General features: G+C 39.1%; 1 protein-coding gene across 1 annotated transcript in view; it reads left to right on the top strand.

The window, feature by feature from the left end:
* The first annotated feature begins 2,249 nt into the window (after window positions 1-2,249).
* The window catches only part of FLVCR1 (FLVCR choline and heme transporter 1), a 35,270-nt gene continuing 22,099 nt past the window's right edge, over window positions 2,250-15,420 (top strand). Inside the window, exons 1-3 of the mRNA XM_065885221.1 lie at window positions 2,250-2,987; window positions 8,306-8,450; window positions 14,947-15,087. Coding sequence (XP_065741293.1) covers window positions 2,250-2,987; window positions 8,306-8,450; window positions 14,947-15,087 — 1,024 coding nt within the window. The remainder of the gene's footprint in view (window positions 2,988-8,305; window positions 8,451-14,946; window positions 15,088-15,420) is intronic.

Raw genomic sequence — 15,420 nt, 5'->3', positions numbered from 1 at the left:
ACTGCGCCATCAGGGAGGTCCCTGATTCCCTTTCTGAACAGGTTTTTGTTGTGTGTGTGTGAGCTATGTAGAAGGTTTCATGGTTCATGAAGGTATTAAAAAAAAAAAGCCTCAGAATAATGAATAGTGAGTTGTACTGAATATTAAGCAATGCAATTAGTTCATTTTTCAGAAATACATATAATAGACATCTTAACTAAGAATGAAGTCCTTTGGATTCCACATTTAGTTATTTTTTTGTTCATTCAGAGGACATCACTCAGTCATCTAAAATAATATCTAAATCAATGTTTAGAAAATCATATTTGCAGAGGAACTTTACAATTTTTTAAAAAAAGAAATGGATTCACTTTAAAAATAAGTAATTATTTAAAATATCCAGTGCTTGTTACTTGCAGTCATTCAGTAAATATTTATTGAACACCTACTGCTAAGTACTGTTTCAGGTTCTCAGTATACGGCAACAGCAGCAAAGCAAAACAACTTTCAGCCCTGCCCTCACAGAACTGACGTTTTAGTGGGGAAGGAGGAAATGACCAACAACAACAAAATGACATTTTAGAGTGCTAAGCATTCAGAAGAAAAATGAAGGGGATTAGGAGTGGAATGTGCAAGTTATATAGGATGACCAAGGAAGACATAAAATGCACAGATTTCTTCAGGTTTAGGATTATGTAGTATTTCACCTGCACTGAGACATATCTGATATATTTTTATATGCTACCAAAATAATGATGTTAAGAGGCAATAAAAAGAAAGTGTACTGGGTTTTAGAGTTCTAGGTAGCAACACTTTTTAAAAAAATAAACTTTTTATTTATTTTTGGCTGCATTGGGTCTTCATTGCTGTGAGCAGGCTTTCTCCAGTTGTGGAGAGTGGGCGCTACTCTTCGTCGAGGTGCACGGGCATCTCATTACAGTGGCTTCTCTTCCTGTGGCGTACCGGCTCTAGGCGCATGGGCTTCAGTAGTTGCGGGGCCCCGCCTCCAGAGCGCAGGCTCAGTACTTGTGGCTCACGGGCTTACTTGCCCCGCGGCATGTGGGATTTTCCTGGACCAGGGCTCGAACCTCTGTTCCCTGCATTGGCAGGCGGATTCTTAACCACTGCGCCACCAGGGAAGCCCTACCTTTTAAGATTAAATCCATTGTGAGATACCCCTAGTTTCAATTCCACTTTAATAATGAATACTTGGGAGTCTTTTTTTTTTCCTTCAAACTTAGTTTCCCAAGAAGTAGCAGGACTGACTTTTCCTGTAGTCCAGGAACACTTACAAGGCTACGTGTGCTCTTGAGAGTAGGCAATATGTCTCATTTTTATTTTTTATTCCCCAGAGTCCATGACAGTGTGGGGCACGTACCTTTCAAAGCAAGTATGGTGCTTGGAAGCCACTGAATGTGTGTCCAGTAAATACTAACTGCAAGTGTTGGTGCAAGGGAGAATGTTGAGCAACAGGGCCTGCTCAGGCACAGCACATCCCAGAGATTCCAACTTCACAAGGCCAGATTTCTGAAGAAATCTCTTTATTTGGATCAGAATGCTTTCTGGTGCTCTCCCTCTGCCGAGACAGCACGAATTTATGAAACGTGCTCCTGTCTGCTTTAAAGGCAGCGTCCGATGTTGACAGCTGCATTGGGCCGAGAGGCCAAGTTTGTCCTCTGCCAGTGTTAGACCTGTCCCTAGAGGAGCCCCTCTAGGTGGAGAGACTCACGTCTGCCTCTTTGTCTCCCCCGTTTCTCCTAGCCCCTCGTTCCCAGTCCCGAGTTGCCCAATCCAAAGGTCGCCTCCCGCCCGCCCACGCCCAGGTCGGAGGACTTCTGGCCACAGCATCCATCCAGAAGAAGAACACCTAGCGCAGACCTCCAGCTTGGCCTTCCTCCTCTACCGCCCCGCACACTCACTCCCGCCCCGCCCCTCCGGAAGCTCCCCGATTGGCTCCGACGGGCGAGGGTGCCGCTGATTGGCCAGCGGGCCTCCACCGCGCAGTGACGCTGCTTTCTCCCGGCCCGGCCTGGCCCTGAGTGACTGCCTGCCGGGCAGCGCACGGGAACGAGGACTTTGCCTGCGGACTCAGGCAGCGCGGGTTGCAGCTCCCGGTTCAGACCGAGGCTCACTCGGCCGGGGAGAGGGTCGCAGGAGCAGTGGGCCGAGGGGTAGGGCTTGGGGTGCAGGGAGGGCCTCGGGTCTTGGGCTGCGGGTGCAGGGCTGGGAGGAGGGCGGGGGTGCCAGGCGGCCCCGGGGAGCCCGGGGACATGGCACTGCCCGACGATGAGGAGGGGACAACGGTGGCGAACGGGCACCCGCCCGCGAACGGATACCTCCCGGTCCCGGGGGACGCGCCCGCTGGAAAGGTGAGTGCGGAGACGCAGAACGGGCCCAAAGCCGGCTGCTTGGCCCTGAATGGGGTCTCTCGGGACAGCCCCAAGGCCGCCTCGGGAGCTCTGGACAGGCCGAAGACTCCGCTGGCCCCGGAGGAGGAGACCCAGGCCCAGTTGCTGCCCAAGGACTCCGGCGAGCAGACGCCGGCGGTCGAGGGCACCCTGGTGCCCCGGACTGCGCTCTCCGCGCGGCGCTTTTTGGTGCTACTGATCTTCAGCCTGTACTCGATGGTGAACGCGTTTCAGTGGATCCAATACAGCATCATCAGCAACGTTTTCGAGGGCTTCTACAACGTCTCCTCGCTGCACATTGACTGGCTGTCCATGGTATACATGCTGGCCTACGTGCCCCTCATCTTCCCGGCCACCTGGCTGCTGGAAACCAGAGGCCTGCGGCTCACCGCCCTGCTGGGTTCCGGCCTCAACTGCCTGGGCGCCTGGATCAAGTGCGGCAGCGTGCAGCAGCATCTCTTCTGGGTCACCATGTTGGGCCAGTGCCTGTGCTCTGTGGCCCAGGTGTTCATCCTCGGCTTGCCCTCCCACATCGCTTCAGTGTGGTTTGGGCCCAAGGAGGTGTCCACAGCTTGCGCCACCGCCGTGCTAGGTAATCAGGTAAGGACTAGGGTAATAGATGAAAATCGGATCCTGAAGGACCAGATAAAACGTCATAGGCCATGTGAGCTAGGTATATGGATCCTTAGGAGGCATTCTATAAATGAAGGAGAGGAGGTGAGCAGTCATAAAATAGGAAGCAGTCTTGGATTAAAGAGGGGTTTTGATTTATTTGTGAAGACAGACCTTTCAAAACCAGTTTAAAATGACTACCTGGTCATCTTTGAGAATTACCTGTAAAGTAATTAACTGTACAGGCCCATATTTAGGCCTAACATCATAAAAAACTTGTCAGTGCGATAATGAATGAGTCTAAAGTAGGTATTATTTTTGTCATCAGTGTATTCTTTGCAAAAGGAAGGTGCTGTGTTCTGGGAAGTTTGTTCTTATTTTGAGTGGTCCATGTAAACAGCTTCTGTTTAATTTTATATATTAGCAGTCAGCAGAGTGCCTGGTACATAACAGACGTTTGTAAATGATCGCTAAATAAATATAGTGATAAAGACCTCACAGCATTACTGAGTCCTATTACCAAATTTTAACGGTAAGAAAATGCAAGACAAATCATAGATCATAGAATCCATTGCAAAAGCGTGGCTTATTTTGCCAAGTCTCCATTAAACTGTTTCCTAGACTTGCCAACACCATAGGTTCAAATTCATTAGCATTCCAGTAGCATTATTAGGTAGAATTTGTGTGTGTGTGTGTGTGTGTGTGTGTGTGTGTGTGTATGTGTTTTAATTGCAGAATGGTCCTTTTACTGTAATTTAAATTTTGCATATGGAGTCCTATGATACTTTATGTAAATTATTTCGAGTGTTCATTCAGCTCGAGGAGAATCAAGTTAAAAACCTGTATAACAGGGGACTTTCCTGCCGGTCCCATGGTTAAGACTTCCCCTTCCAATGCAGGGGGTGCAGGTTCGATCCCTGGTCAGGGAGCTAAGATCCCACATGCCTTGGGGCCAAAAAAAGCAAAACATAAAACAGAAGCAATATTGTAGCAAATTCAATAAAGACTTTTAAAAGAAATTGCTTAAAAAAAAAAAAAAAGACCTGTATAACAAAAATGTTACTTCTCTCTATACATATATCATGTAGCTATGTAACAAAAGAATGTTACTCTTTTACTTCTGGTCTAACACTTGTTTCAAGATCACAGTAAGATCTATTTAAATTCCATGTAAAGAGTAACTTTACATGTGGGCTTATTGCTTTATATTTATTTCCTTTAAAAGTACAGAAGAAGGGATAGCTTGAAATATAGTTGCATATCCAAAATAATTTGTGACTGATATTTTAGTTGGTTGCTTCTGCATGTTTGGATAGGAACTGTTTCCTTCAACTATTTTTTCATTTACGAAATTATATGCAAGATTAATACTTCATTGAGCATGATGGAAATATTATCAACTCCATATCTATGGATTATCTATTTCATGGATAATAAATGGAAATGTTTTCTCATAGGCAGATTTCCCTCTAACACTTGGCACACCTCTGGGCCTTCCTCCTACATTCTCCCTAAGTGTTCGAATCCTTCCTTGACTCTAGTAGCTCTGTACTTGCTCACGACCCCCAAGTATGCCTAGATTATGGAGTGATCATTCATAGTAATATTCAACATTATTGAGCATTCACTAAACCTGGCACCATGCTAAGTACTTTCACACATTGTTTCGTTTAATTTCATTATGTAAGGTAGGAACTATTAGTCTCCTCATTTTATATATACAGAAGCTGAGACTTGAAGGGATAAAATTATTTTCCAAAAGTCACACAGCTAATTAGCAGCAGAATTCACACTTAGGTCTGTCTGATTCCTGAATCCTATCTTTTAACTACCCATCTACTGTGCCAAGTCTCTAACCTGAGAGAACCTTCTAAAAAAAATTTTTTTTTAAATTTTTTAGCCATGCCGCACGGCTTGCAGGATCTTAGTTCCCCAGCCAGGGATTGAACCCAAGCCCCAGCAGTGAAAGCACCAAGCCCTAACCACTGGACTGCCAGGGAATTCCTGAGAGAACCTTTTAAAACATAGATCAGATCATGTCATAGCTCTGCTTTGAACTCTCCAGTGATTTCCCATAGTAATTAAAATAAAATCTAAATTCCTTACTCTGGATTACAAAACCTTACTAATATGTTTTTGCTTCCTTAAACGACACTAAGCTTGCATTTTTCATAAGGGCCTTTGCAAAAACATTCTCTCTGTCTGGAATGTTCTTCCTCCTAAGATCACATTGTTATATTCTTATTATCATTCAGCTCTCAGTTTAAATTCATTTTAAATACCATTCAGTGGCATTTCTTCAGGATCCCATTTAGAGTTGCCCAGTCACTGTCTTATTACATCATTGTACTTTAATCCTCTATGTAGTGCTTATCACTGTCTGATATATTTATGTTTATATATTAATTGTTAATTATTACTCTTCTCCGATCCCCACCATTAGGTTGTAAGTTTCATGAAATAGGCACATCGTCTAAATGTACAGCATTCATTAGAGTGCCTGGCATGTTGTAGATTCTCCATAAAAATTTATTCAATAAATTAATGAGCTTCAGACTTATGTAGATACTGGTCAGCTGGATATTTCCACTTGACTATCCCATATGATCCCACCAATCAAAATTTACCTTGTCTCCCAGCTCATTACTCTTCATTTCCACTGCCACCATCTTAGCCTTGGCCACCCGTAGCTCTCACCTAGAGCTTGCTAACTGATTTTCCTATCTGCAGCTCTTGCTCTCTTCCCTCTCTTCTCCACATTCATCCATTGTGGTCTTTCTAATGTGCACATCTGTCCTGGACACTCCCTTGCCCTCTGCAGTGTCTTCCATTGCCCTTAGGAAAAAATTCAAACCCTCTTAAGTGTCAAGTGAGACCTTCCAGTTCTGCCTCCTGCCAATTCCTCAGCATCACCTCTCTGCACAGCCTCCATTCCTCATATACAGACTTGCTCTGCTCTGAGGGGACTTGTGCACTACTTACAGTTTCTCACAAGGTCATGCTCTCTCCTTCCTTTGTACATGATGTTCCGTTGACTGGGAACATATATATATTTTTTGAATTTTATTTTATTTATTTTTTATACAGCAGGTTCTTATTAGTCATCAATTTTATACACATCAGTGTATACATATCAATCCCAATCGCCCAATTCATCCCACCACCCCCACCCCCGCTTTCCCCCCTTGGTGTCCATACATTTGTTCTCTACATCTGTGTCTCAATTTCTGCCCTGCAAACCGGTTCATCTGTACCATTTTTCTAGGTTCTACATATATGCGTTAATATACGATATTTTTCTCTTTCTGACTTACTTAACTGGGAACATTTCTATTTTACTTGGCTAACTCTAATTTCTTATTCAGATCTTTGTTCCTTTAGAAATTTTGCCTCAACCCCAAGTCTATACAAGGTGCTCCTCTAAAGTACTCTCTTAGCTAAGGTGACCATATGCTCCAACTGGCCTAGAATAGTCCAGGTGTACATCTGTCGTCCAGTACAACTGCTCATGGGGTCCCTTTCACTCTGACTAGTGTTCTTGCTTGAATGATCAATTACATGATCTTCCCAGTCATGGCACTCTCTACCTCTCATCACAGTACTGCTCTTACTACACTTGTAATTACCTGTTTAACTGTCTCTATCCAGCTTTTTATAGGGAGCAAATGCAATATTTGGTAAATGTTACTTCTCTGCCTCAGCCTCCTCTTTGAAACCTATCTTGGGCCCTTCTGTCTCACCTCCGTCCCCCAAAGAATCTGAATTCTCCCTCCACTGATCCCCCTTTAATACTTTGATTTTATTTCTCTTGTTGTGATGATCATAGTCGGCCTAATTTTTTTTTTCCTGAGGTAAAATTCACATAAAAAAATTAATCATTTTAAAGTGTACAGCTCAGTGGCATTTAGTACCTTCACGATGTTTTGCAGCCATCACCTATATCTGGTTCCCAAACATTTTTATCTACCCTCGAAGAAGACCCAGTTCCCACTAAGCAGTCACTCCTCATTCCCCCCTCTCTAGCCCCTGGCAACCACTAATTTGTTTTCTCGCTATGGATTTCCCTAGTCTAGATATTTCATATAAATAGAATCATACAATATGTGACCTTTTGTGTCTGGCTTCTTTCATTTAGCAAGTTTTCAAAGGTCATACGTGTTACTGCATCTATCAGTATTTCATTCTTTCTAAATAATATTTCATTGAATGGATATACCACATTTTGTTTATCCATTCATTCATTGATAGGCAATTTGCTTTTTTCCACCTTTTGGCTATTGCAAATAGGGCTGCTACGGATATTCATGCACAATATTCAATACCTGTTTTCAGTTTGGGGGTATATACCCAAGAGAGGAATTGCTAGGTCATACGGTAATTCTATGTTTAACTTTTTAAGGAACTGCCAAATTGTCTTCCATGGTGACTGCACTGTTTTACAGTCTTATTAGCAGTGTACAAGGGTTCCAATTTCTCCACATCATGACAACATTTGTTACTTTCTGTTTTTTTTTTTTTAAATTATAGCCATTCTAGCAGGTATAGTTTTGATTTGCATTTCCCCAATAACTAATGATATTGAGCATTTTTTCATGTACTTGTTGAACATTTTATATATCTTCTTTGGAGCAATGTCTATTCAGGTCTTTTGCCCATTTTTGAATTGGGATGTTTGTCTTTTTGTTGTAGAGTTGTAAGAGTTCTCTATATATTCTGGATGGTAGATCTTTATCAAATATATGATTTGCAAATATTTTCTCCCATTTTGTATGTTGTCTTTTCTCAGCATTCTTTTGTGTATATGTGTGTATTTTTGTTCTCCTTTTTTTTTTTTTTGGCGGTATGTGGGCCTCTCACCGCTGTGGCCTCTCCCGCTGTGGAGCACAGGCTCCGGATGCGCAGGCTCAGCGGCCATGGCTCATGGGCCCAGCCGCTCCGCGGCATGTGGGATCCTCCCGGACCGGGGCACGAACCTGTGTCCCCTGCATCGGCAGGCGGACTCTCAACCACTGCGCCACCAGGGAAGCCCTTATTCTCCTTTTTTATTGTAAGTAGCCAAAGGGTAAGGAGTGTGTCTTGCACAACTTTATAGCAGCATCATTTGGATGGTTGGAGCTTAGTAAATGTTTATTAACTAGGGAAGACATTTGACAACAATTTTCCTTTAATGGTATGGTAAAAAGACATTAGAACATGGTGCTTTAGAGCTTACGAAAGGACCTTGCAATAGTGGTTGTCTTTATGTTGATTACTTTTTTTTCTCTTATAATAAGAAGAAAGAATTAACAGGACTGTTTATTTTACAGCTTGGAACTGCAGTTGGCTTTTTGCTGCCACCAGTTTTGGTGCCGAACACACAGAATAACACACAACTGCTGGCTTGTAATATCAGTACCATGTTTTATGGAACTTCAGCTGTCGCCACACTTTTATTTATTTTAACGGTAATTGGTAAGTGAATTATTTTCCCTAAAGCTTAAATAGATACGTGCATGACAAACATATGAAAATAAAAATAACCAACCCTGAAAATTTGTACTGGTAATATCTCAAGTGCTATTTGCTTGTTTCATTCTTGCTGTTCACTTTCTTGTTTAGGTAATGAATGCTACCGCCTAAGGATATGTTATGGTCCGCTACATCCGTTTTAATGTTGTAAAGGGTTTGAAGACTAATTCATCTCATTTGTCTCCCGACTAACTTTTCTTTCCTGATAACTGTTGGTTTCAAACATATTACCTGCCTCCTCTTTGCCTATCCATCTACGTGTCTGCATCTTACACTAACCTCGCCAGGAACAAGTTCTTGTCGTGCTTTGAAATGATGCGAATAGGCTACAACCTTCCTTTAAATGATAAATCCTTCCAGGGATCCCCAATTTAACAGTTAACTGGATCTGAAAATGTTGACCAGTGAATGATCCTGGGCAGCAGCAAGCTGTTCAGCAGAATTTCAAACTGTGGCAACTATCTGCTTGTTAGGCCACTCCAGCAAAGCACTGCTGCCACCACTCGTCCCCGAGTCCTCTCGTCCGGGCCTGTCTCTTGAAGCAGTCAGTCAGAATCAGCTGCAAGCAGCCATCATCAGTTTGGAAGAAGGTTTGGGAAGGTCTGCTTTTTAAAGTTATTTTTAATGGGAAACAATTTTGATTTCAGGGAAAAGAATAGGTGAGGCTTATTTAAGTAATAGAGCTGCTAACATAACTGTAATATTGCCTTTTGGGCACTCAGTATATCTTAAATTGATTTGAAGAAGAAAGGAACTTTAAAGTTGAAAGGCCATCTTTCAATCATTAAAATTTATAATTAAATTTCATTATAGCTGGAGTTTTAATTTTTATATGTTGATTTTTACCATGTTTATAACAGTAATGAAAAATGCAATTTTTTTTTATGATCACCAGATATAAAATCCTCAGTTTTCAAAGAAAATGTATATTAAAGACTATGGAGTGTTTTGATAGAGATGCCTTTATTTTTTAAAATTTTATTTATTTAATTATTTTATTTTATTTTTGGCTGATTTGTGTCTTCGTTGTTGCACGCGGGCTTTCTCTAGTTGTGGCAAGCGGGGACTACTCTTCGTTGCGGTACGCAGGCTTCTCATTGTGGTGGCTTCTCTTGTTGTGGAGCACAGGCTCTAGGCGTGCAGGCTTCAGTAGTTGTGGCACATGGGCTCACTAGTTGTGGCTCGTGGACTCTAGAGCGCAGGCTCAGTAGTTGTGGCACACGGGCTTAGTTGCTTGGTGGCATGTGGGATCTTCCCGGACCAGGGCTCGAACCGGTGTCCCCTGCATTGGCAGGCGGATTCTTAACCACTGCACCACCACAGGTGCCTTTAGAGATGAACTGCTGGACCCAGGGATAGGAAACTCAGCCCACATATTTTTAATTTCCCTTAAGATAATGAACAAAATATTCTCATGGTAGCATTTAAAATATTCTGACATGTCCAATCTACCTATGATTGGTTTTTATGTTTCTGTTAGGGAGTGGCATATTTGCTGTGTGCTGACTACTGAAAAAGGATAAATTATCCCTTGTACTATTTTGGCAGTTTAACACGGTTTTAAAAGAAATCTATATTTTAAAAAAACAAATTCCTATATCTACTTTTCTGGTAGCCATACTTGATGTGCTAGATGAAGTATGAGATATAGTTTATATACATTTTGCATAAATGGATCTTCCATTAGCAATAGGGATTATTAAATTATAAAATTCTCAGGCTTCCCTGGTGGCGCAGTGGTTGAGAGTCCACCTGCCAATGCAGGGGACACGGGTTCGTGCCCTGGTCCGGGAAGATCCCACATGCTGTGGAACAGTTGGGCCCGTGAGCCATGGCCGCTGAGCCTGAGCGTCTGAAGCCTGTGCTCCGCAACGGGAGAGGCCGCAACAGTGAGAGGCCCGTGTACCGCCAAAAAAAAAAAAAAAATATATATATATATATATATAATTCTCTTTCCTTTGATTGCTATGTATCTTTGCATAAATTCTGGTTTTCCTTTTTTTATCGTCTTCAATTGCTTGTCTCTTTGGAAGACGTGAGAGTAATAGACTATATAAGATATCTATAGATACAAAATTATATATATTACACGTGTATTTAAACATATATGTATATATATATATATATATATATATGAGATGCTACAAATATAAGATTTTTATTTGTCAAAGGAGTGGGACAAAAAACATAGGTATGACCATTGGCGTATCACCCTGTATTATTTAAGAAATTAAAAGAGAGCTATTCATGTACATAATTATTTATGTACTCATGGCTTATGAGTAGACAGTGGAAATGGAAATGGGAGGTGAATGGAATGGAAATAGAATAGGAAAAAAAAAAAGCTCATTGTCAAGTTTTTCTTGGTGACCTATAAACTTAGTCTTATGATACTAAGCATAGTATAAAAGCAAGATAATATACAGTTGTGATATGAAAGTCTAGGTTGAAAATTGTGACGTTTAAATTAAAAATTTACCTGTTTTCCTTATACCTAAATATTTGCTATTAAGGAAAATATGGATTATTTTAAAAATCCTAACTTTCTTAAAGTTCCTTAATTACTAAGAGACAATGCTACTTCCTTCTAAATTCTACCCATACATACTTTGGAAGCCCAATCAAATCTTATAAAATAATCTAGTTTTGTGCTGATGCTTTTCAGCAATGTGACATGTACCAAACTGGTATTCAGAAGTCTTCCTAAAATACTAACTTGAGGAGGGTTCATGTCATGTAATCCCATTACCCTCCCTAAGTGTAATCCATCTAACATTTCTAGGAATTAAGCCCAACCTTCCACTGAATTTCACACTAATACCCCATTCTTATTGGGAGAATACTATTACAGTCTCTAACATTTGATTGACATGTACCAAACATGTTTAAAAGCACAACTGCATGCTATATTTCATTTAATCCTCAAAGCCCTATAAGGGCGGTACTATTATTATCATTCCCATTTTATAAATGAGGAAACTGGGCACAGAATTTAAGTAAATTTAACTGACTCATGGTCACAGTTAGTATATAAATGCTAAAGCTGAAATTTGAGCCTGGGCAATCTAACTCCATTAATAAAATGTTACATATACAAATATATCATTTTAATTTTTACTTAGTCTGATCATTTGTTTCAATTCCTCTTGTATAAGTGGTAATGCTGTTGTATTTGAAAGCTGTTCTTCTTATGCAGAGCAGTAAACTATATCACTTAAGTATGTCAGTTAAAATCCTTATCATCCTGATTCACTAAAATGAGTGGATGACAGAAACCAAAAGTAATGGCAGTCAAAATATTTAATATTAAGGTATTTAAATACATGAGTATAAAACATGCATGCATAGTTTTACTTTTGATTCTTATATTCAGGATATTTATATATTGGCTCCTATTATAAATTGTTAATAGAAGTACATTTTACTTAGTGTATAAGAATTTCAAGCCCTGAGAAAAGTCTCTGATTTATTTTTAAATATTTATTTATGTTTGGCTGCACTGCACAGCATGTGGAATCTTAGTTCCCCGACCAGTGATCCAACCTGTACCCTCTGTAGTGGAAGCCAAGTCCTAACCGCTGGACTGCCAGGGAATTCCCTGAAAAGTCTCTGATTTTTAAAAATAAATATTCCTCAAAAAGACAATGTATTTTGTGTAGTACTCAATAATTACAAAATTCTTTTACACATATCATATAGTCCTCATACCAGCTTGTTGTTATTATCTCCATTTTATGAATGAGAAAGCAATAGCTGAGAAGCAGGAATTGATTTCTTCGAGTCATATAGTGAGATGAGGCAGAGCCAGGATTCAAACCTGTGTTTGTCTTATAATAAATTAATATGTGTAATGTCCGCTTGAATCACAAAGGCACAAATAATGAAATCAAAAGATAATATTATAACCTGATTTCAAAAAATAGAAGTGGTCCTAAACACAATAGATTTGTTATTTATTCATCATGGGAGAAAAAGTTTGAATGTGGTGCCCAAAACCCTTTGGCTACTTTCCATTCCTATTGCTAAGGGTGGAGAATAACTTTTACTAATTAATTATTGTATTAGTTATTTTATTTGCACAACTTTTTGGTGGGGAGAAGAGAAGTTAGAAGTCTATTTTTCAGTTTCAAAGGAGAAAGAAAAAGCCATATTTCATCCTTTGAAAGGAGGAATGAGGCGTAAACAGGGTCATAGACCAATGGTTTTTTTGTTCCTCTTTTTTTTTTTCTTTATAGACTTAAGCCTGACTTTACTATATTGTGTAGCTGGTAGATAAAATCTTGATTTTGTCCAAGAGAGCAGTTAACTTCCTGAAACTAAGACATAACACTTGTATTCAGAAAACAAGTCTAATGGAATTAAAGACTACCAGAACTTGTTTTTATTTTGCATTTGAGTTCAGATCTGAGCCATTTAGACTTATTTTATTGTAGTAAATAAAAATCTAAGTAAGAGACTTAGAACTCATTCAATACCCATGACTACGTTGTAAGCATAGTTTTTACATTCTGAAACTTTGTTTTACAACATGTGAGTTCTGTTTTACCAATATTAATAAAAAGAAGTATCTCCTATCTTAACTAGGATGCAAAGAGACTTTCAGGAGAGGACAACAGGTGTCCTCAGCAGTGCAAGGAGCAGATAGGGTGAAAGGAAGGGGAGGGGTTGCAACCACTTAAAACGTTTTATGTCTACCAGTCCTCCAATGTAAGGATATTGAAAAGTAAATATGAGTTATGTCTCTGCTTCAATTAGTTGTAAGACCTATAAAAATAGAAGTCTAGTTTGTTGTTTTATTTATATCATAATTAATCCATGTTTTGGTGAGCAAAGAGCTGTAATTTTTTATTTTTAGCAGCAAATAGGAGAATTAAGAGAATTACAATATTGTGTGCAAGTTTTAAGAATCATTTCTTTCTTTTGCAGTGATTTTCAAACCTGGCTGACTGTTGAGTTTTGTGTAATACAGTTCTAAGGTTCTGTTCTGAAGGTTCTGATTCACTGAGCCTTCTCTAGAATCCCCAAATCTGTATTTTTAAAAAATTTCTACATGATTACAGTTGACAGTCAGGTCCATCAGATCTAGACCACTTTCAAACTACAAAGCAGGCTTCTTTGTTGGAAGAAAGAAATAGCCACTATTTAAAAAGAGAGAGAGAGAAAGAGAAGGAGGAAATTCTAATATTTTAGAAAATATTACTTTCTTCTGAATCCATATACCTTCTTTTTGGCTTTTGAATTTACCCTACTTTATTGATTCTAAAGTGTACATTTTTAAAATGACGTCTCTGAAATTGAGGTGCCTTTAGTAATCAATCAATGGCATCTAAGATGACTAAGTTCTGGCGATATGCTGTATAACATTATGCCTATAGTTAACAATACTTATTGTACACTTAAAAGTTTGTTAAGAGGGTAGATTTCAAGTTAAATGTTCTTCTCACAATAAAAAAAATCAATGGCATGTAACACTGGTGTCAATTGAGGTATGGTTATGTGAAAACCGTCTGTTGTGCCTGCCAAGATCATTAAGGGCCAGCATCAGACCATTTTAGATTCAGTGAAATACAGCATTTTTCCTGTATGTATTTGAGTTTAAAATTTTGAGTCAGTACTAAAACTAGATTTTAATTTCTGATGTACCACTCTTAGCAGGTCAGCTCTTCTATCAGAAAGTCTTGACTCCTGGCTAGCCATACCCTACAGAAATCTCTGCCTAGCTATCTGTTGTAGGAAATTAGTAGATCCTTCCCTGCCCAGCAAAAGGGCAGTCTCTAAATATCTGGCTGAGAAGGCTGTGCGATCTTTCTCTAACTACATAGTAATGGGCAGTGCTAGAACTTACAGTATCAGAAACTATGTATCACACTTTTATGTCTCCCAGCTCTACCCCTAGATTTTCCATATGCAGCTGAAGTGAGTCGGCAAGCAGGACCTAGCTCTGCTCCCATGAATCCACATGGACCTTTTCAGTTCTAGAGGGGTAATTGCAGCAGATGATAAACTTTATATCAAATTTCAGAAGAAAATAGATACTAACTCAAGACAGTCCTCTAAAAGTTCAATAAGATACTGGCTTGCTCATATCTGATATTACCTCTAATTACAGATTGAACCAAATTTAGAAATACAATTGTTGAATACTTAATATAATAAAAATTAATCTTGCTTAACTAAAAACAGAATAATCACTGGGCAAAGTTGTGACATAGTATTGATGATTTTACAGTTCAGTTCTGTGAATTGGCCAAATCTCTGAGTTTTAGTCCATCTCAGAGGGTTGAGATGATAATATCAAACTATTCTTCACTTAGAAATGAGTGAAAATGAAAAGCCTTCCTATAAAAGACTTTTACTACCTCTTTAAACTTAAACTGAATTTAGTCTGCTCACTAAAGAAGACTTGTATATTGAATTATCTTTTCATGTATGTTTCCAGCATTCAAAGAAAAACCTCAGTATCCACCAAGCCAGGCTCAAGCAGTTCTCCAAGACAGTCCCCCTGGAGAGTATTCCTATGGGAAATCAATAAGGAACCTATTTAAAAATATTCCTTTTGTCCTTCTATTGATCACTTATGGTAAGTGGTTTTATTTTTGTTGGTGTCTGTGTAAACCTTTGAGCATTACAGGTTATTTTCTTATAATCTAGTAGTTTGAGCTAGATTATTATTATAATTATCATATAATATTATTAATATATAATAATATATTAATAACAATATATTATTATATAATATTATTAATATATAATAATGTATTAATAATAATGTATCATTTATATATTATATAAAATATATTATATTATTATTATTTTCTTATAATCTAGTGGTTTGAGCTTTAATTAATGAGATAATGAGATAGGTTTATTAACTCTATAATAATAGCATAGTCATAAACTTAAATTTTTAACC

Source organism: Phocoena phocoena, chromosome 1 (assembly GCF_963924675.1).
Source record: "Phocoena phocoena chromosome 1, mPhoPho1.1, whole genome shotgun sequence".
Classification (NCBI taxonomy): Eukaryota; Metazoa; Chordata; class Mammalia; order Artiodactyla; family Phocoenidae; genus Phocoena; species Phocoena phocoena.
Note: the sequence above shows the minus strand (reverse complement) of the source record. Positions and strands in the feature narration are given on the sequence as shown.